Source organism: Tasmannia lanceolata, unplaced genomic scaffold (genome assembly GCF_043159265.1).
Source record: "Tasmannia lanceolata isolate RefF3 unplaced genomic scaffold, GAP_Taslan_0.1 ptg000016l, whole genome shotgun sequence".
NCBI lineage: Eukaryota > Viridiplantae > Streptophyta > Magnoliopsida > Canellales > Winteraceae > Tasmannia > Tasmannia lanceolata.
In genome coordinates, this window is record NW_027518693.1 from 20262501 (window position 1) to 20286171 (window position 23671).

Sequence of the window (23671 nt, forward strand, 5' to 3'; positions counted from 1 at the left end):
TCTTAAATCCAATGCGTAGCATTTCTTGACTGCACCTTGTAGACCGTGCGATTGCTTGAGAACAAAAATAGCTATTTTGAGTTTGTAAACTTTCTTTGTTCTTCTTTAGGCGAAAAATCTGGAGGACGAGTTATGTACTCTTCCTCTTGGAGATCTTTGGGAAGAAAAGCATTCACAAAAAGTTGGTAAGAGACACGACACATGTAGACACGCAGACACATATACACACATGCACACACATAGACATACACACATACAACACCAACTTCATAGTTTTAGTACATTGAATTGAATGATGGCTATCCCACCAGCTTCAGGTAACTTGTCATTTCATATTGAATTGAATGATCTGCAAGAAGGTAAATCCATAGCTTTAGTACATTTGGCAATAACGGGGTAAATTTTCAATTTAATTCCTTAAGTGGATTTCAGACATTACTCAAGGGGTTCCTCGCATCAAAGAAATAATCAACGCTGCCAAAAATATCAGTACGCCTATTATTACTGCCAAGCTTGTCTATGATAATGATGAAAAGTCTGCACGAATAGTGAAATGTCGTATAGAAAAAACTGTTCTGGGTGAGGTATGTCTTTTATTTTTTATCAAGGCTGTTGCTTCTATGTTGACACTGTTTTGTTTGGTTTACATGTATATAGTACTAAGTAAAATGTGAAGCTAATCGCCTGATCTCCATCTATAGAAATTGCCTCTCAAGATTATGTTTTTGCCCGAATATCTAAATGTTAAGCTAGAAACTTGATATTATACGTTATTTTACAATCAATCATTTCAAAAATGGGCCAACTTGGAATCTCTTTTTTGTTAATTCATTCAGTTTGCTGGTTATTATTTTAGTCTTAATAGCAGGGGATTTGCTAGCGTCCATCCCAGAAGGCATTTCGCGGACGGTCTGTTGCATGTGAGAGCTGCCAACAAGGCTCAGTTTTAAGAAGATTTTGTCTCATTCATATGGTGGCTGCTCTCACATGCAACATACCATATGTGAAATGCCTTCTGCGATGGACGCTAGCAAATCCCTAATAGCAGTATCAATGTACACTGTTAGCTTGACAACATGCTAGCTTGTACCACTCTGAAAATGATTAGGATCTGTTCTTCTAAGGTTGGGTATGAAAATAAAATTTTGAGTTCCAAAGGCCTATCAAGATGTTGCTGAAAATCCATATTTTGAAATCTCAATGGATATTTGAGAATATTGACTCCTTATTTAGCCCATAATTGTTCTTTTACAACTTTTACCTTGTAAAAAGTGGAACATGAAACAAGGTAAAGATTTTCGGGGGAGTTAATGGGGTGGCTTGAAATTGTATAATGCCACAAGTTTTAGTGCATTGTGTGAGCTAAACTGTGCAAGGAGAATTTAATGTAACATTTGCAAATCTATGGCATTTGAAAGGCCATATCTAAATACAAAAGACAACACGTTTTGAGATATGAACGCTTTTTGTCTTGACTTATTGAGTTTTGAGAAATCAGTGGAATAATTTTTTTTGAACGGTAATGGATAATTCATTAAAAAGCCGAGAACCGAGAGGGTCCCCAAAGATTACAAGAGAGGAAGAGGGCCAATCAACCCAACAATCACAGAAAAATAAAAATAACTAAGGGGAAGAAAGTCGAAGAGCTCAACTCTCTCCCTAGCGACTCCTTCTCTAGCCAATTTGCCAGCTTCTCCATACATTGGCTGCCTTATATCATGGAAGGAAATTGAAGTGTGACCAATTCGATCCTGGATCTCATCAAAGAGAGCAACAAACCTCCAAGGGACCGTATGTGGGCCTCTTAGCCATCTGATAACATTGAGAGAATTCCCTTCTAGCACCACCCTACTGAAATCTTCATTTTGAAGCAACTTAATACCATGGTGGATGGCTCGAACCTCCGCCCCATTGGAGTTTGCTACTCCTATGGGGCCACTAAAAGCCCAAATCACTGCTCCCTCCTTATTCCTCAACAAACCTCCAATACCTAAGGGACCCGGCTTCCCCAAACTTGAAACGTCAAAGTTCAATTTGAGAATTCCTTGTGAAGGCGGGGACCACTTTTGAATTACTTTGGGGTCATAGCTAGAAGCACATCAAATCTCTTTCCAACCGTACCGCAAATCGTAGGCGGAACGAATCTAAAGCATTCTAAAGTTTTGACCCACAATATAGTTGAGGCTATCACCTTGTTGATCAAGAATTGGGCTCCCTGGATGAATCCCTTGAATATCCTAGCATTTCTTTCCTTCCATAGCACCCAAATAATAGCTAAAAATAAAACAGGCCATAAAATTTTACCTTTCCTCTTCCACGGAGCCGATGCCCAACTTTCAAAAAGTTCCAGGAAAGTTGCTGGGAGTACCCATGCAATCCCAAATTTTCTCAATAATCTACCACAAACTTCTGTTGCCACTTTACAGTTAACTAATAAGCGGTCCACCATCTCCCCTGGCTCATGCTTAGTGCGCAATAATTAATGAGCATCATATTTCTCTCTCTGAGAAAGTCAATAGTCTGTATTCTTTCGAGAATTGCCGTTCAACCAAACAGACATACTCTCGGCGGAGCTTGAATGTTCCAAACTTTGGCTGTTTGGAGGTAACAAGGCAAGGTAGAAGATGGTGATAAAAGGATTTAATTGAGAATTCCCCATCTGAGTTCCAGATTCGAATTGTTTTATCTTCTCCATCTAGCTTGATGTAACATCTTTCTGAAGTCCGCAGAAACCTACCCAACACTTCCAATTCCCTATAAAAAAAGTTCCTTCTAAAAGTCGGACGCCAAACCACCGTACTCTCTACTTTGCTAAAACAATCTTTTACCTTCGCCTCCTTATTCGATGCTATGGCAAACAACTGTGGAAATGACTCCTTTAGCGGTATATTAGTGCACCACTTGTCCCACCAAAAATTTGACTCTGTTCACCTGCATATACTCTGAATCTCACCCCTTCCAAAAACTTTGCTTTAAAACGCATCACATCCCGCCAAATTGTCCTCCTTGGCATTTTGAATTTATCCTTTGTTTCCCAATGACCAGCACATGATCCATATTTGAGTTCAATCACTTTAGCCCACAAATTGTGACCTTCCTTTCCAAATCTCCATAACCACTTCTCTAACAGGCACTGTTTAGTTTCCTTTATGTGTCTGATTCCAAGACCACACTCTTTAATGGGTTTACATACCTCCTCCGAGCTTACCAAGGGAATACATTTTTTATCGTTTTCCCCTCCCCATGGGAAATGTTTTTGAATTTTTTCTATTCTCAAAATGATACTCATAGGTCATTTGAAGACTGATAGTTTATAAATGGGGATATTGGCCAAAATTGACTTAATCAAGGTGAGTCTTCTCCCTTTAGAGACCAAGTTCCTCTTCCAAGTTTCCAACCTCTTCTTCACTCTATCACCTATTGGTTCCCAACCTTCTTTTTTTGGTTTACCAACTCTCAAAGGCAATCCAAGATAAGTCGACGAAAGAGAGTCAACCGAACATCCCATTACACCTGCCAAACCCCTTAAAGACTCATCCGAAACATTAATTCCAAAAATTCTAGATTTATGGAAATTGGTTCTTTGGCCTGTAATCATTTCATAGCATCTAATGATGGCTTTTAGATTCACCACTTTGAAGAGATCCTGAGAACAGAATAGCAAATTGTCATCGGCAAATTGTAGATGGGAAACCTCAAGGTGTCCCTCACCCACTTCAAAGCCCTTGATTAGACCTCATTCTTTTCCTTTGTCTGTAAGGCTGCGTTTGGATTGCTGGAATCCTCAAGATGGGAAACCTCAAGGTGTCCCTCACCCACCTGCCAAACCCCTTAAGGACTCATCCGAAACATTAATTCCAAAAATTCTAGATTTATGGAAATTGGTTCTTTGGCATGTAATCATTTCATAGCATCTAATGATGGCTTTTAGATTCACCACTTTGAAGAGATTCTGAGAACAGAATAGCAAATTGTCATCGGCAAATTGTAGATGGGAAACCTCAAGGTGTCCCTCACCCACTTCAAAGCCCTTGATTAGACCTCATTCTTTTCCTTTGTCTAATAGTCTACTAAGGCTGCGCTTGGATTGCTGGAATCAGGAAATGGAATAGACATTCTGATGCAGATATTAGGATTTATTTCCTCATTATTTAGTTTCTAATATTTTATTTCCATGTTATTAGTTTCTAGGATTTTATTTTCCATGTTATTTTTAGGAATTCTTATTTTAGTAGGTTTTTATCTTTTAGGTTGTTTATTTGCCTATATGTAGGCTTCTTTACAGTTTATTGTTAACTTTGATTGATATTGAATAAAGATTCTTCTCTCTCTAATTCTGGTTTTCTTCTTCTCTCTTCTGATTTCTTCTCCTCTCCCTAAATTTGTCTATTCTTCTCTTCTCCTTCTACTTCTCCCTAAATTCGTCTTTTCTTCAGGTTATTTTCGTCTCTTCTTCCCCTATTCTTCTAATTCTATCCCCTTTCGTCTATTTCTCTCCTCTTTCCTCAATTTCTCTTCACGGTGCTGCATCAATTTGGTATCAGAGCCATAGATCCAAGAGTTCTAGCAATTTTTTCCAAGTCTTCTCAGTCCAAAGATTCTCATGTTTCGCAAAGAAAATCTGTGAAGAAGGTGTTTTTCGTGCTGCTGAGTTGACTCACCCAGTCAACTCAGTTCTCTTCAACCTCTTGAAACCCTAACCTTCATCTCTTTAACCCAAAACCGAACCTAACCCTTACTTCATCTCCCAGCCACCACCCTTGTTGTTCAAACCGATAATCCAAACCCATCTCAACCTAACACCCTTCACAAACCTGATTTTCAGCCACTTGAACAATCCCCAACAATCAGTCGCTACAAAACCCCATCTTCGTAAAAAAAAAAACCAGTTTAAACCCCTGCTGTTCCACCTTTCCCGTATCCGAACCCTTGCTGTTTGCAAACTTCCTTCCACCGACCACCATCAACCCCTAACTCCCTTCTTTAAAACTGAAACCAGTCCCCTTTAACCACCACCTCCAACACTTGAAAGCCTAACACGACACCCTAGTGATTAGGCTTGGGATTCCAGCCCCACATCAGCCCCATGCACTTTCCTATTGATTTCACCCAATCCCCCCTAAAACCAGTCACCTGCTGCCACACAAAAACAGCCACCCATCACCACTTTCCATCATACAAACAACCCCAGTTGCAGCGGACCAGCAACACAGAAAAATACTTCTATCTGCCTTCCTTCAACCCAACAATTCCGGAGCAGGAGCAGGAATTTGATGCTGGCAGTACCCATCTTCTCCGGTGAAAATTTTCAGCAATCGTGAGTAGGAGGGACACCTAGATTTCGTGAGGCACAAGGAAACTCAAGGAATTTCCAGTTTTGAAGAAAAAGGGTTGAATTTCCAATTTCCTATACTTCTATCTGCCAATACGTGTCATTCATCAAGAAAAAGGGAAAGGCAAGTTACCTTATCGAAATAGTTAGTAAAAGAATAACAGGTAACTATTGATAGAGTAGTCATCCGGTGGATTATTGCTTGCACAGCAAGTTATCACTTACAACTTGTAACTTAAGTTGTTTTGACATAGAAACCTCCCATTGCAGGTAACAAGAAAGACTTCTATATTCACACCCTCCTTATTCTCCCTTAGGACAATCCCCTTATAAAATAGTATTTACCTTATCTACCCCCATTTTTACCTTTCGGCACCCACCCCAAAAAAATAAAAAATTAAAAAAAAATCAGCTCTTTGTTTCTCTCTCCTCTCTCCTCTCTCCATTAGTTTTTCTCTCTCCTTGTTTGGGCTACTTCAGCTCAAAATTGGATTTCGACCTCAACGCGAAAGTTGTTAGTGACAACTTTTAGAGCGCATCCGGCCTATTTTCAGCAGCAGACAGCAGTCTTCAGTACAGTTTCAGGAGTCATCTCAGCCGTTGATCGTGCCTTTTCTTCTGATCATCACCGTTCTGTTATCCGATTTGAGATCCGAGACAGGCTTTGTGCTTCTTTCGACATACCAGATAGATCAGACAGTTGATTTCAGTTTTCGCCATAGATCCCTATGGCTCCGCTAGTTGCTCCATATTATGATAGATATGACCCTCGATATTCTTCTGCACCACAGGTTCCATATTTCTATGTTTTTTATGACTGCACCTATGCTTATGGAGATGTCGAGAATGCATGTTTAGACTGGATCCATGCATTTAAGGCATACCATAGGTACTGTGGTAATGATCATCAAATAACAATTCGCAAAGTCACAGATACAGTGTGCCGCGAAGCCAAGTCGAATTGGAATTTCTTCATTAATGAGCGTCGTGAGTTTTGAAAGCCTCCATTTCGTCGATGGGAGGATGTTCGTTTTGAGTTTACATACCACTATCAAAATCAACAAAGATTGAAACGTGAGCGAGCAGCATATCACCAAAGATTGATGCGTGAAGAAGCCGCTCAACGAGAAGAAGAAGCTCGCCGTGAACGACTAGCAGCAGCACGTCGTGCACGAGACGCTGAAATTGAAAACCGATATTTTGAGTGTCGTATGTGCGAGTTATATTTGCAGAGCCACTTCATTACTTCATCCGTCCCACTTAACGTTGCTGATATTCTTACGGAGCTTGATGCTAGTATTGATGAGATTCTTGATGTTGAGCCTGTGATTCCATCAGATTCAGACTCTGAGATGGACGATCCAGAGGTAGAGACTCAGTTGATTGCGGATATCGACATCGTTGTGCATGATGCTTCTGAGATGTCTGCCGCACCGATTGCCGATCTTCTAGAGAGTGAGCTTCACTCTTCCGAGGCAGATATTGTGGCAGATCCAAGTGAGGCTGATCCATTGCCTGAGTCTGAGCCGAGTGACCTGACTGTTGAGACATTACTTGAGATGGATGTTCGAGAGCATATTGTTGAAGATTGCACTATTTTTGAGCCGGTTGAGCAGATTTTCGAGATTTGTACTGACACAGAGGCGTTTGTTACGCAGATTGATCAGGAGGATTGCCCGCCTGATATCATTGAGCCGGATTTGATGCCAGATACGATTTTAGCTGATGATTTTATTGCTGATTCCATTGAGCAGGATTTGATACCAGCAGGTGATATCTTTATTGAGGCTAGTCATGGATTGGTACTGCCCTAGCTGTTATGCCGATCCAAGAAGAGTACGTTGCCATCTTTCCAGTTTATTTGATTGTCAAGCGAGGTTTGCGTCTTTATGATTTAGCATGGATGATTTCTTCTATATTACTACACTCACGTTCCTACTACTTTCACAATCATCACGAGCGTTGTACAACATTCCAGAGTTCGGAGGATTGTGACTCATGTTACTTGACTATGTCGTCTACATATTTGATCCAAGCGGATTAGAACTCGAGGGCGAGTTCTTTTTCAAGCGGGGGAGAATGATGCAGATATTAAGATTTATTTTCGCATTATTTAGTTTCTAATATTTTATTTCCATGTTATTAGTTTCTAGTATTTTATTTTCCATGTTATTTTTAGGAATTCTTATTTTAGTAGGTTTCTATCTTTTAGGTTGTTTATTTGCCTATATATAGGCTTCTTTACAGTTTATTGTTAACTTTGATTGATATTGAATAAAGATTATTCTCCCTCTAATTCTAGTTTTCTTCTTCCATTTTCTGATTTCTTCTCCTCTCCCTAAATTCGTCTATTCTTCTCTTCTTCTACTTCTCCCTAAATTCGTCTCTTCTTCAAGTTATTTTCGTCTCTTCTTCCCCTATTCTTCTAATTCTATCCCCTTTCGTCTATTTCTCTCTCCTTTCCTCAATTTCTCTTCACGGTGCTGCATCACATTCCATTCCATTTCGATACCAATTCCCATTGTAAACGGAATTCTAATCCCATTCTAATGTTTGGATGAACATTAGGAGATTTCATATACGGAATCACTCAAGATCCTCTTCTTCCTCAAAGAATCAAATAATCAGGAGAGGAGGAAGAAATGATGCACATGGACCAGTTCAACTCAAACAAGAGGAAATCATAATTTTTTTGAAATATCCCTAAAAACCCTACAAAGATGAATGAATTATGCGAACCACACAATGAAATTCTTTGAAGCCCAACTAGTTGTGACGATTGAATTTATCAGAAAGAGGTCTCCCTTTTTTTCCAGAAATCGACATAAAGGGGCGAAAAGTTGCATCCTTCTCTGCCTAGTGTCTGATTCAGATGCATGTACTCTCTTCTTAAATTTGTCTCTGTTGATAATCAAAGGTTTCTTGCAAAAAAAAAAAAAGGGGTTTCTTTTCTTTTTTTTTGAAATGGCAATATATTGAAAAAAGGGAACCGAGGAGGTCTACCAGAGATACAAAGAGGAAAAGCAAAGAAGACAACAAAATACAGTGGAAAATACAGTACAAACTTCTCACGGGGGAAGGAAGTCGAACCACTCCAGCCCCTCTTTATGAACGCCAGATCTAGCGAGGGAATCCGCCTCGCCATTTGCTTCGTGTCAAACATGCTTACAAACCATAGACGATTCTGAAATGAGATCAGAAATTTCCTCAAAGTAACTCAAAAATCTCTACATGGGGTTTCTTGCATAGAAAAAATGGAGAGGGTTCGAAAATTGGAAGCTGGGGTTTGGGCTCTCTGATAGGGTTCTGAACTCGAGCAAAGAATAATTAACTTTTGAACTGTAGAAATGAAAATTCAATAAATTGGGATTCTTGCATACAAATATTTCGTTCTTGCTCCAATCAATCGCCCATTTAGACGAGAGATTTGCAGCAAATATGACGATCCTCGTGATGGATTAACCTGAAATTCCACTGACTCGCAAAGATCGGGCTTGATTTCTCAGATATGCAAAAATGAGAGAGAGAGAGAGAGAGAGAGAGAGAGAGAGAGAGAGAAAGAGAGAGAGATTTTCTCCTTCAAAATCATGGAGAAAATTTTTCTCTACGATTTTCTCAGTGAAAATGGGTTTTGTACGATGTGGGAATCAGAATACCACCTACCTCGGGCGGTAACGCTATTCGACCAAGATTCCGCTTGAGATTCTGCTCAGTGATTCCCTTTACACCGAGTAAGCCAAGCCAAACGCCAGAATGAGTCGTGACGGAATCAATCACAGATTCTTCTTTCCGATTCCAGCAATCCAAACACACCCTAAGTGTTTCTGCTATTAGAACAAAGAGGGAAGGAGAGAGTGGGTCGCCTTGTCTTAACCCTCTGGACAACTTGAAAAATCCTTTTGGGGAACCATTTACCATAACTGAAAACCATGCCGAAGATATGCATGTCCTCATCCAAGACCTCCATTTCAAACCGAAACCCATACGCCCAGGGAAATAATCAAGGCAGTTCCATTCCACCCTATCATAGGCTTTTTCCATGTCCAACTTGCACACTATTCCTTCCTTACCCATCTTAAGCGTGTTCGCAACAAATTTCACATGCATGAAAAAGATAATCACACACATAAAATGCATTTGGATGAACTTTCCCTCTTGCGAGAAGAGGTTTTATTAATTTTGATAGGGATCATACACTTTCGGCTTTATTGGCCGTTAATTACATTTCTTGAAGAAAGAAAATACCTCTGATTATCCATCAAGAGGTTCTCTATCTAAAATTCTAAATACAACTTTTAGTAAATTATCCTCCAGAAAGATCTGATTTTTGTTAACAGATCATTTCGAATGGAATTTCTTTGTCCTGGGGACTTTCTTCATCTTCCCAAACTTTGTCCATCTTCCTTTTGAGGAGCCATCATCTTTATCATCCTTCTCCTGGAGGAGAAACGTCTTCTCCCTTTAGGGAGTCTCCTGAAAGATATCCTAAAGGGACTTTAGAGAGTCTCTGGAAAGAGACTCTAAAGGGATTTTCTTTTTTCTCCCGAAGGAGAAAGGTCTTCTTTCTTTTGGGGAAACCGTCGTCTTTATCTTTTGGGAGGAAATCATTGTCTTTATCATCTTTATCCCGGAAGAGAAAGTTCTCCCTTTAGGGAGTCTCTGGGAAGAGATCCTAAAGGGACCTTTAGAGAGTCTCTTGAAAGAGATTCTAAAAGGATTTTTTTCTTTCTCCCGAAAGGGAAATGTCTTCTTTCTTTTGGAGAAGAACCGCCGTCTTTTTCATCTTTCTCCCAGAAGAAAAAGGTCTTCTCCCTTTAGGGAGTCTCTAGGAAGAGATCCTAAAGGGACCTTCAGAAAGTCTCTGGAAGAGATTCTAAAGGGATTTTCTTCATCCTTCTCATTAAAGGGAAAGGTCTTCTTCCCTGGAGAAAATCTGCAAAAGAAAGAAAGAAGAAAAAAAGAAAACAGTTAGCCAGTCATCTTTCTCACCTTTCTTTCTTCTGTCTCTTCTTTTTCTCCTTTCGCGTAGCTCTCTCTCCCAAAAGATCTGATCCCCCCTCTTTCCATAGCTTTTTCTCTCTAGGATTGGATTAGGATCCTTTCTCAAAAGGACCTTTTTTCCATTTATAGAGATTCCTTCGACTAGTTGGTTACTGCCAACTCTTCCCTTATCCTCAATTTCACGATCTTCACTTTCTCTTTTTGGAGCCGTTGTGAATGCCACCTCACCCATATCTTTTGGTTCTATGATTTCAACTTACCCCTTTTATGGGAAGTTATGTAACCTCTTTTTTAATGTGGGTGATTCTCGCGAAAGTTTCAACTTTAGTGAATTTAGGGATTCTCTTTTTCATTAAAATACTTTAACTTCATGTTTATTCTTTTATTTTTATTTTTTTGGATTAATATGACGTGTAGCCACCTTTTTTATCTCTCCTACTTTCTTAAGGGATTTTACCTTTATTTCTTTTTGTAAGATTTCGAGTTGAACATAGCATTATACTCAATTATCTCATTCGCAATCAGAGAGCAATCGACAATTTGCCTCTCAGAAATGAAAGCACACTGAGCAAGTGATACAATTTTTGGCAACACCTTCTTTATTCTTTCTGCCAAAGCCTTGGCCAGGACTTTATACAACCAACCAACCAAACTAATAGGCCTGAAATCTGAAACCTTTGATCCACCCTTGACTTTCGGCTCTTACGAGTCGTACGAGTCAACTCTCGAGTCGAGTCGAGTCGTCGGGCTTTCGAGTCGAGTCGCCTCTGTCGAAAACTCTTTCGAGTCGCTCCGAGTCGAGTAAAAAAACTATGACTCTTACAAGTCGAATCGAGTTGTTGGGCCTGGGCTTTCTTTCTTTGATGGTTGAAAACTTGGAAGTAGGAACTTAAAACTTAATTATTTTTGTAAGTTACAAGCATGTAGTTATTTACTAGTAAAATGGTGGGCTCCACGCCATCAAAACATGAGATGTAAAATGGCGGGCTCCAGTCAAATGCATAGGTTTGGGTAGGGACGGTGGACACCACCTTGTCAATAACATTAGGGGTAAAATGGTGGGGCCCACTTTCTGCATTGGTTTGGGTAGAGACAATGGGCCCCACCAATCCTAGGCATGGTCATTAAATATTGGACCCCACCCCATCATAGCATGAGATGTAAAATAATTAGTCCAAACCATTCAAACAAAAGTTGGTCCTACGGTGTATGCATGGGTTTGGATAGAGTTGATGGGCTCATCGGATCAAGCGTAAAATAGTGGACCCTACTCATGCTATTCTTGGGTATAGAATATGGGCTCCACCCCACCCCATCAAAAGATCAAAACATGATGTAGGGGAAAATACTTTCCAGGAAAAACTTTTTCTGGAAAAGGTGAATGACATTTGGAAAGTTACGTGCTTAGTATATATTATGGATGGATGGATGGATGGATAGATGGATATTTTTGGCTTAGTGCATCATCTATGTGCAACTGGGTTATAGTTTTTTTACATGTTTCATCTTTTGAGATATAATGATATTTTGTTCAACTATATTTCTACTCTTTTCAAAAACTCTTACGAGTCACGAGTCATAAAATTAAGAAATCGAGTCACGAGTTGAGTCACGGGTTGACAACTATGACTAAGGTAATAAAAGTGGAATAATACAACGATTTATTCTTATGATCAAGAATTTCTTGATGATAAATTCTATTCCCTCATGGTATGGATTGTAAATCTGCTTTCAATTCTTAGAAGTTGTTGAAGTTATTTTATTCCTGTTCCTAGAATCTTCCTCTTTATCTTTTTTGTTTCTGTGAATTTTTCATTTTATGAGTCCTCTGTTTTAATATTATGTGGACAAGTTGTTGTAATGCTCCATCCTTTTGTAGAGTAAAAGGAAGTAGAAGCAAGTCGTGTTGTTCTTTGTATTATCTACAAATGTGTTACCATTGAGATTTCTTAGGCAGCTGAGGAGTTTAACATGTTCTTCGCAGAAGAGGAGAGTGCAACCTATAACTATCGAACCAACAACTGAACGTCAACTAGTCACCTCTTCAAATCCAGGTGGCAGTTTGACCCATGTTTGTATTCCTTAAGAACTTGATACTTCTTCTCAGGCCTTTCATTCTTGTCAGAGCCTTAATTACCTATTACCGTATTTAAAGAAAATGCTCATAAATGGGTAATTTTCTGTCCTATAACTATTTTCCTCGTTAATATTTATCATGCTTTCTCTTTGAGTATCCCTCATTGATTTTACTACTTGACAAACGATGGCCCAATCCAAAGCGATGGGAAACTCTGCTCGAGGAGATGAAACCCTGGAAAAGAAAAGAAAATAACACATGGTATATTGTCAAGTTACCTGAATGAAAGAAAGTGGTCAGATGGAAATGGGTGTTATACTGTGAAACAGTTGAGCTAGATAAAGTCATTTAGTAGCTAAGGGCTCAGGCATACGGTGTGGGCTAACAGTAGACATTTCTTTGATATCCATGTTGAACTCAGCGTGATTGGTAATCCTTTTAGTTGCTAACATATGTTAAGCCTTCATATCAAATGCAAGTGAAAAAAATGCATTTCTTTACAAAGATCTTCAAGTGGAAATATTCATGAAAACTCCTGGATTTCATAGTAGGAAATGCTATTTCGGTTAAAAAGGCTTTATTTGAATTGATATAGACAAGGGCCTGGTTTGATAGGTTCGTCAATGCAATGTTAGAGATTGGATTAAAGAAGCTACAATAATCACAAGATGTTTTTGGAAAAAGATAAAGAGATAGCAGTTCATATTGTTTATATTGGTCTTATTATGGTCATGGGTGATTATCGTAAAGCTATTCAAGAGCTTAAGGATAATTTGAGCGAGGTCTTTGACATAAAGGACTTGGACTTGCTAAAATATTTCCTTGTGGTTGAGGTAGCTCGTATAGAAAAGGGGAATATATATATATATATATATATATATATATATATAGAGAGAGAGAGAGAGAGAGAGAGAGAGAGAGTTAGCAGCTAAGCTTAGCTGCTAACGTTAGCAGAAACATGGTCGGGCCCACATTGTTGGGGGGATCCAAAGCATTTATTTGGAAGGCCCTTTCAAGGATAGGGTGTCCACCAAAAACCAGCTCCATTGGATCATCTTAGGGTGTCCGTTTGTGGGGTGAAAAAATGGGCAGATTAGAGGACAAACAATATCTGTCAATTTTCACCCCCACAAATGGACATCCTATGATGAACCAATGAAGCTGATTTTTGGTACATAACCAATCCATGATGGGGCCTTTCAAATGAATGCTTAGGATCACGCCAACAATGTGGCCCCACCCTTGTTTTCTGCTAATGTTAGCAGCTAAGCTAGCTGCTAACGTTAGCAGAAACACTTTCCTCATATATATATATATATATATATATATATATATATATATATATATATATATATATATATATATATATATATATATATATATAGAGAGAGAGAGAGAGAGAGAGAGAGAGGAAATGAAGTATGTGCAGCTGCACAGATAAGCTATCTGTGCATGGCTGCACAAACCATAGTGGGGGCCACATTTTTTGGGGGATCCAAAGCATTCATTTGGAAGGCCCTTCCATGGATAGGGTGTGTACCAAAAATCAGCCCTATAGGATCATCCTAACCCAATCAAAGTTGGAGGGGGAAATGGACAGACACTGTTTCTGCCCATTTTTTCCCTCCACAAATGGCAGGGTTAAGATGATCCTAAAGGACTAATTTTTGGTACACACCCTATCCATGGAAGGGCCTTCCAAATGAATGCTTTGGATCCCCCAAAAAATGTGCCCCCCCACTATGGTTTGTGCAGCCATGCACAGATAGCTTATTGTTGTAAGAAACAAAGAAACTGAGTTAAGAGCCTATAAATACTTCTATTGAACAAAATAGTATCTCCTTGCTCCAAAAGATAAAAAGATTGAGGATGCTAGGATGTATTGGCATTGGTCGGTAAGTTGATATATCTCTCGATTACCCAAAGTGACTTTGCCTTTGCAATGTGTTAGCCAATTTATGCATGCGTTTAGCCTGTAAATACTTCGATGGAGTAAAATCGTATCTCCTTGCCCTAGAAGATAAAAAGATACAGGATGTTAGGATAAAGGTTTTAAATGTAATTTCGGCGAAATTTTGGCCGAAATTCGCGACAAAAAAAAATGAATTACATATTTATTTTGAAATTTCGGAAAATTAGTAAAATTTTGAAAACAAATTATTTTTCCTGAAATTGAAACCGAAATATCCGAAATTTCGGCTCATTTTTCCATAATTGAAACCGAAATTTCAGAAATTTTGGTCGATATTTCCGAAATTTCGGTATTTTGGCTGAAATTTCTAACCATGTTTAGGATGTATTAGGCATTGGTGGGTACGTTGATATATCTCTCGATTACCCAAACTGATTTTGCCTTTCTACTAAGTGTTAGCCATTTTTTACTTGTGTGTTCTACCTTATTTAGAAGTTATTTACAAGATTTGAATCTATGTTAAGTCATCACAAGAGATGGATAGCTAATGCCTAATAGTCATCCCTATGGAATGGTTTCTTATAGTTATATGCAAACATTGAACGATTGAGATCTGAAGCTTTCTATGATGCAGATTGTGCAACCTTACTGCATTTGGGTCTCGTACTAGAGTGGGAGGGAATCTCTTAACATGGAAGATTTAAAAGTAATCTATAGTTGCAAGATTTAGTGTTGACATGTAATCTAGGGCTATGCCACACGGAACATGTAAGTTGATTTGGTAAACTCTTTAGTTGAAAGTGGAGTTGTCATTAGCTTTCATGTGAATCTCTCTCAGATAATTAAGCAGCTAGTGACATCTCAAGTCCAATATTTCATGAGCAATGAAATAAATTGAAGCCGATTGTTCCTTCATTAGGGAGAACTTGACAGCCAAAGAAATCTAAACTCTTTATGTCAAATCGAAGGATCAACGTCTAGATGCCCTTACCAAGGCAAAAGGGAGGAGAACTTCATGAGACACTTAGCAAGCTAGGCATGAATGGTATTTATATGCCAACTTGAGGGACACTGTTGAGACATATATCTTTCTTCATTTTGTTCCTTATATATGTTTTTTCATTGTTACGTTTAGGTGATATATTTGAAATCGTATATTAGCATGACTTTAGGGAAAGTAGGGGTTATGAGAGAAAATTATTCTCACTTGTATTTTACGTCTAATACTTTCCATGTATTTTTCGAGTTTTAAATATGACAAGACATAGTAGCTGTAGTTTTATGGTCTGAAGGTTACTAGAACAATCCATCTCCCTGACAACCGCCGCCAGTTGCTGTCCTTTGTCTACTAAAATGCATACTATAACTAGAAAAAGGATATTCTAAAATTCATAATCTTGGTGGGACTACTAAATTAGATGATTGAACAAAGCTTGTTGGAAGGCTGATTTATTTGGTGTCAGCACATTGTTGAAGGATCAGGGTGATATATTTGAACGCCTTCCTAAGTACTGTCGCCTTGTTTGAAGGCTAATTGATGCATATTGTAGGCCCTATAAGCGGCATATGTGCCTATTGGGGCTTTTACGGATTTATTTTTATGTTATTTAGTTTCTAGGACATTTATTTCCATGTTATTTATAGTTAGGGATTTTGTTTTCATGAAATTCTATTTCTATTGCCTATATATAGGCCACATGTATTAGGGATTTTAACTTTTGATAAATTGAATTGAGAATACAGATTTCTCCCCTATCTCTTGATGTAGGACCGGGAAAGAGAAATAGAAGAAATGGGAGAAAAAGAGAAGAAGAAGAGAATAGAAGGAGAAGAATAGGAGAAGAGTAGGGGAAGAAGAGAATAGAAGAAGAATAGGGGAAGAGAAGAAAAAATTAGGAGAGAAGAGAAGAATAGAGGAATTTTAGGGAGAAGAAGAGAAGAACCGGGGAAGAGAGGAGAAGAAACATGTAGAGGGGAGAAGCCAATCAATCTTTATTCAATAATCATCAAAGTTATGATTCCTAATACAATGAGGCCTATATATAGGCAATGTCACTAAAATTCCATGGAAAATAAAATCCTTAAAAATAACATGGCAAATAAAATCGTAGAAACTAAATAACATGGTAAACTAAAACATGTAAATAAATACTAATGGGCAAATATGCCACTTATTTGGCTTACTATCTGCATCATTCTCCCCCGCTTGAAAAGAACTCGACCTCGAGTTCTAGTCCGCCTGGATCAAATACGTAGACGACCCACTCAAGTAGTAGTAGTCGTAATCTGTTGGAAGAACTCGTGATGTCGAATTCTCGCGATAATTGTGAGAGTAGCCTGATATGCTGGCGGAGCAATATGGAAGAAATCGCCCATGTAGAATCATAAATACACGAACCTTTCCTGAGAATCAATGAAGCTGGGAAAATGGCAACATACTCCTCCTGGATCTGTGGGATCGGCATAACAGCGATGGGCAGTACCAATCCATGACCAGCCTCAATAAAGATATCACCTGCTGGTATCAAAACGGCTCAATGGAATCAGCAACAAAACCATCTGCTAGAACTGTATCAGGCTCATTGATGTCAGGTTGACAATCCTTCTGAAGATCATCATCTCTCTTCTCCTCCTCTTTCCCTACTTCTCTTCTTCCCCTTCTCTTTTTCTTGCTTCCCTCTTTCTCCTCTCTTCCCCTCTCTTCCCCTCTTTCACCTCAACTCTTCATCTTCTTTTTTCTCCTATTTCTCCTCTTATTCCTCTATTTCTCTTTTCCTTCTACTCTTCTACTCCTATTCTCTTATTCTTCTCTTTTTCCTCTTCTCCCATTCTTCTTCTCTTCCTCTTCTTCTTCTCTTTTATCCTCTTTCTTATATTTCCCTCCTCATAGGATCACATCAGTTTGGTATTCCATACGCTTTCATGATTTTACCGAGTTTTCAAAAACCAAAATGTTCCAATTTTTGTAGCAATTGAAATCGAAATTTAAATCCTTACATTATCTGTCTTGAATCTTTCGACTAAGTTAATAACCCATTTATAGGGTAGATTGTGAATGGTATCTGAGCAAGTTATGGGGTATTTTGTGCACTTAGCGAGTTGATGTGGATGCACTCTCTCCAAACTGAGATGAGATTTGGGGTTTGTATTCCAATGAAACTCCATTGTGACAATCAAGACATTGCTTCTAATCTAGTTTTTAATGAAAGGACAGAGTACATCGAAGTTGATTGTCATTTTGTTCAGGTCCATGTGACATCCAAGATCTCTGCCACTCCATTTATTAGATCTACCTTCCAATTAACCGATATCCTCAGAAAAGCGACAGTTCAAGCAATCTTTCATGATGTATAAGGCAAGTCGGGCATGCGTGACATCTACAACCAGCTTGAAAGGAGCGTCGGAGGATTATTGGGGGAGAGCCAGAAAAGGAATGAGCCATTGGAGTTGATAAAGATAACAACCTCTAAAGATGGCAGTCGAACCTCACCATCTCTCTAAAGATGGAATAGATCCTAATCTTATCTCTCTAGAGATGGCAACATGGTTGGTCCTCCTCATATATATGATTGATTGCATCTGTGGTAAATTGATTGTAATTATCTCCAAGTCATTTTTTGTATCTTTGGATGCTAAATCCTACGAAATAGACAACTCATCTACTATGTACACCCTTTATAATGAAGAGCTCATATACTCTAGTCTGTCAATGTGAGACATTCATTTCATATTGAGCATAAACATCTTTATCTTCAACTTAGGTTTGATGCCAAGTTTGGTCCCTTTAAACACACACACACACACACACACACACACACACACACACACACACACACACACACACACAGAGAGATAGACACACAAACACATGTGCGTGTGATGTGTTGATGATTATCACTATGCTATGTAGGTTGCTGAAAGTATCAAGATTGTGTTGACATCCAGAGAAGCATTTATAATTGTGACGCTGGACATGAGAAGGATTCAAGCATTGCAGATGGAGCTTTCTGCAGATACTGTAAAAAAATCGATTTTGCAACATCCAAAAACAAAATTAAAAGAACAGGTGAGAAAATCCTGCTATGGTAATTTAGTTCCTACTTAATGTTTGTGTTTATGCATGATAGCATCTAACGGGTATGACCATCTTGCAGCATCTTGTGATCCTGGGCCTGGAAAAGTTGAAAATTTTTCCTCCTGAAGCTGATAGAAATAATCTTCACTTTGGGTTACATTCTCTTCAATCCATGCTTCCAAAGGTTATTGTGAAGGTTAGACACTTACAGCTTTGTCATCTGATTGTTGTTGAAGATTATCTTTTTAAAGAAGGTGGCCCTTAATAGAGGTTGCCAAATTTATCAGTGAGTGTTGTAGTAATGCTATGTTTAATTTTGTTAACTTATTATTATGTTTTAATGTAGGGCATCCCAACTGTCGAGCGTGCAGTTATTAACGACAATAAGAAGAAGTACGAGCTGCTTGTAGAAGGGTTAGTTTATTATATTTCTGCATTCAGTTTCTTTTCATACTTAATCTAGTTGAAATATTGAATGTGTTCATCATACTCTCCATATAACTTGCATAATGCAAGGAATATCGGACTTGTGAATGAAGTTGAAACTAACAAAATATGAAGCTAGAGATCGGAAATGTGTTTGTCCGAGCTAATGTAACGCTGTCCTAATCGTGACAACAATGGTATGGGACACAGAACTGATCAATGTAGGACTTATCACCACTTACGCATAGGAAAGAATTCAGTCCCAGCTGCTACTCACATTTATACGAGTAGCAAATATGCTGCAAAATTTGTATAAAAAAAGGGTACAAACTCATTTGGGACTTTTAATATTTGTTAATTTTTAACGCTTAAGTACCATCATGCATATAATCTTGATATTACATAGACAACACTCTTGCGTACATGCACAAACTGCTGACAACCAAGTGGCCTTTTCCTAACACCTTTTTTTAAAGACTTTTCTTTCCTGATATTTTCATTCTGGTATTTTTCCATAGTCCATCTTTTCATATTATTAGTCTACTCATTACTCGCAACATTTGAGTGGAATCTGTTGCAAGCATCCCTGGAGAAAAATACATATTGCTCAATAATGTAAATGTGACTAAATGCAAAGCTCTAGCCAATTGTTGCAGAGCAATAAAACGATTTTTGCTCACTATCATATTGCGCACTTGGCTTGGTGCATTGTGAAAGCTTCCAGGAAAACAAATTTAGCGTAAGCCATCAATCATAAGATGCATGACAAGGTAGTTGGATGTTATGCACATTCATATCAAGCATGCCATCTAGTCATGTAGGACATCAACAGAATGGTGCGCCCTTCTCCTATTTCCTGACTAACATACTGAATAGGTGGCTTCAGGATTATGTCTTATAATAAACTGTTCTTTGGATGAAATAAATTGGAAACTTTTGGGATAGTTGCATGTTTTTTCATTGTGAAATTGTAGTGTTTCCTATTGTGGCTTCTCTATTTTATTTTTTATTTTTTTTGAAAGGTAACGATATTATTAACGAGGAAATTGCTACTGCCCATCTCAAAAGGCATTTCACGGTTGGTCTGTCTCACGTTAGACCAGCCACCTCGTGCATGGAGACAAAAGCTATTGTCTTCATTCACGAGGTGGCTGGTCTGACATGCAACAGACCAGCCGTGAAATGCTTTCTGCGATGGACCCTAGCAAATCCCTATTAACGATATTATGGCTTCTCCATTTAGAATTTAATATAATAATGGTGCTAAATATAAATAGAAAAATCTGGTGTCCCAATTTACAAATTGTACTGTATACAATGCACATTGCAGTATGAACCTTCTAGCAGTCATGGGCATTCCTGGTGTTGATGGAAGAAACACAACAAGTAATCATGTCATGGAAGTCCTGAATACTCTAGGAATTGAAGCCGCAAGACAGTGTATCATCGATGAAATAAAGTTCACCATGGCAAGTCATGGAATGAGCATTGACATACGCCATATGATGCTTTTGGCAGATGTAATGACATATAAGGTAATCATTTGCTTGTAGTTTTCAAGTATATTATGCATATGAAATGTTTCAAACTGGTGTTCATGTGTTGGCATGGTCCTTGTTTTGTGTTAATGTTTTTTGTTAACAGGGTGAAGTACTTGGAATCACGAGATACGGCATTGCTAAGATGAAGGACAGTGTTTTAATGTTAGCTTCATTTGAGAAAACAGCGGATCACCTTTTCAATGCTTCAGTTAGCGGGAGAGATGACCAGATTGAGGGAGTGAGTGAGTGCATCATCATGGGCATTCCAATGCAGATAGGTACCGGAATCTTCAAAATTAAACAAAGGTATATTCATGATACATCTCAAAACTCATTTTGAACCAGTATATGTTTTTGCCAACTCTTTTCCTTATTGAGTATGTCGAAAAATTGGATAAAAGGATTAAATCCTTGATTCTAAAACAGTTTCGTATATTGATATAGGATTTGCATCTTTGACTTTTCTATTGCCAAATCTGACTATCCATTGTAACATATAGTTGAGTTATTTTTTTTGACAAGCGACAGATTTATATATATTAATATATGAAAGCAAAATTACATAAGATAGGGACCAGCTGTCCCTTGCCTATTTACAGTTGGCAAAGATACCAACAACCAAAAACAAAACCATTTTAACATGAACAGGGACCAAACAGAAACTCCCTTTAAGTTGAGCACTTCTTTAATTCCAGGAGAAGCCCAAAATCTCAGAGGCGAAAACCTCCTCGTCTAAGCTCAAGGTCGAGCGCTCCTCATCAGATGGTTCTTTCTCTCCTATCGCTTTCTTCCTAATAATCATAGCCTCTAATTTTTTGACACCTACCTCCTTATATTCCTCCCACCAAAGACGTCTTGTGGTCTTTTCATGCTCCATCATCTTGATGAAGAAAAGGTGCTTGTGCATAGGGAGTGAGTTTCTTTCACATTTCGTAAACCAGTCAAAGTAAAAAACACCTCCGACCTCCTACTTGCAGCCTCTTTAAATAGCTTCCATTGCCTTTCTAAGAAATCCCTGATAACTTCTCTATGAGTAGGCGAATTCTTGGAAGCTAGCCCCTCTATATAAACCATCTCTTTTATCTGGTTTAAGGATTCCTCCAAATCAGATAAATCCACCATCCGTTTTCTCCTTTGGCCGCAGGTCAAGAGGCTTGAAGAAGCAGGGCCAGAGGAGGACGAATTGATTTGTTTTTCCATTTTTTGATAGAGATGCCTGAGTCCAGAAATATTAAAGGGAGACTAAAGGCCAAGAAAGTCTAGTTGTATGTTAAACCGCCTCGGGGCAGATACTTTGTAAAAGCCAAGTATCCGAATTAAATGAGGCGTGCAAAGATCTCCCGCTGTCATTCATGAGCATTAATTGCACCAAGGAGGTCATTTCCAATCCCCCTTTACAAGTAAAATCCGCGGCCTCCCAAAATATGATAAGTTCTCAAGAAATGAATACTTTATTCATATGCCAGATATTTCTTGGGTGGTCTGACCGAAGCAGATATTTCAATCATTCCTCTAGTAGCCTTCAATAGATCAAAGATATTGTCTTCTCCGGATTTAAGCCCCCAAACTCGCACCAGCACTTGGGGGAACCCCTCATCCACAAGCGACACAAGAATTTGGTAACGAGGGGATTTCTGCAACCAAATTGTCAAATTTTAAAATTTCAGCCACTCCTGATACAATTTTCAGCTGAAGGGCTAGCTTGTGGAAAATCACTTGAGTTATAAACCTCAGGTGTCCTAGCTCCCAACATATACTGACCTGAATGCCGTTTTGGCAGCTTTCCCACCCACCCAAGCTGGCTATCCCATGTATGTGCATAGAATTCTTTAATTCGGTGCATTGTGCGTAGATTGCACAGTTTGGGATTGGGGCTTACTCGTGCCATAGTCACAGGATAAGTCTAGTGGAGGCAACATTGCCTAGTTTTTTTGAGATGGATATGTAGGTGTTGTCAAGTTTTGTCAAGGTATGTTACGCACCGGCGTGCATTAGCACTTCTCACAGGCACAAGGTGGCCCCTATACTCAATTTCTTCTGGTATCTTTGCCTAATTCATGAATTGAAGAAAATTGGCCCTTTTAACTCAGGCGTAAGAAATCGGTTCAAATCTGATAAAGCCCTTTTTCATGAAGCTCCGGTCTTAGTCTTCATTTTTCAGCAGAGTATAGAAATAGAGATATTTTTTTATGGGAAATGATAAATGCGCCCCTTTTCATTACTTGGGACACCCAGGTGCCAGTGTACGATGGCAATCAGGTCCCTTCAATTCTTCCCATGTGATGTACAGCTGCCTCTTTGCAGTCAGGTCCCTTCAATTCTTCCCATGTGATGTACAGCTGCCTCTTTGCAGTCATAGATAAAGTGCACCTGGGTGTCCCAATGAAAAGGGGCGCATTTATCATTTTTTTTTTTTTTTTTATTTGTAAGAAAAAAAACGTTACAGTATTCTATAATGGTATTCTATTAGAATTTTATAATTTGTGAAACAAGGATTGTCATTTTCCCCATCTCTTTCACAACAACAAAAATCTCATTACTAAGAATGGGATTAATGATCATTTTCCCCATCGCTTTCACAATAACAAAATTCTCATTACTTAGAATGGGATTAATGATTATGAAATAATTGATAAGAAAGATCTTTTTTATTTCAGGATTCATCAAGAAATCTACCATCCAATCAAAAAAAAATTAAGTTTTTTGTCTCGTCTTCAGCATTTGGGAACTAATTGTAATTTCTCATTGGCAGAGATGAGTACATTCCAAAATTCAAATATGGGCCAGATCCAATTATATCTTGAGGCAATAGTGGTTGGCATTTTATCTTGATGCTCTTATCATCGTCACAGGCTTGCTTCTGAAGCTATGCAATACTAGTTTTGAAAATCTAGTATCCGATTACTTTGCGGCGCCTTCTGGTAACACATCTGAACTCTTTGTACAGTAACCACATTACCCACTATATATTGAACTTGAGGCTTTGTCAGACTAATGAATCCATTCCTGTTTGTGTGTTCCCACAGTGCTGCTAGCCCTGTCCAGTTCTGTCGATATAGGATTGCAATTGTGGGTCATTTTGTTCGAAGTTTAATAGTAATTAGAGACCAGTTATCTGAAGAGAGTGTAATCAAAGCCGAGTTTTTTGTTTTTTTTTTGTGGGCAATTTAGGAATGTACATGAAGGGTAAATCAAACATTCCTTCTTTATCCTGAAAGAGGTAGCACTGGTACATTTCTGCTAGAAATATCTGAATCCTTTGTATAGCAATTGCCTTCCCTTTTGGTACATTGATATTCAGTGGGTC

The 23671-nt window shown here is 38.5% G+C and overlaps 1 protein-coding gene across 1 annotated transcript in view; it reads left to right on the forward strand.

Annotated features, from left to right (window-relative positions):
• Window positions 1–23671, forward strand: part of LOC143848786 (DNA-directed RNA polymerase III subunit 1-like) — a 114666-nt gene extending 90995 nt beyond the window's left edge. The window contains exons 22-29 of the mRNA XM_077357847.1: window positions 433–584; window positions 18233–18388; window positions 18477–18593; window positions 18744–18811; window positions 20154–20358; window positions 20468–20670; window positions 23117–23285; window positions 23391–23671. Coding sequence (XP_077213962.1) covers window positions 433–584; window positions 18233–18388; window positions 18477–18593; window positions 18744–18811; window positions 20154–20358; window positions 20468–20670; window positions 23117–23168 — 953 coding nt within the window. The 3' untranslated portion in view covers window positions 23169–23285; window positions 23391–23671. The remainder of the gene's footprint in view (window positions 1–432; window positions 585–18232; window positions 18389–18476; window positions 18594–18743; window positions 18812–20153; window positions 20359–20467; window positions 20671–23116; window positions 23286–23390) is intronic.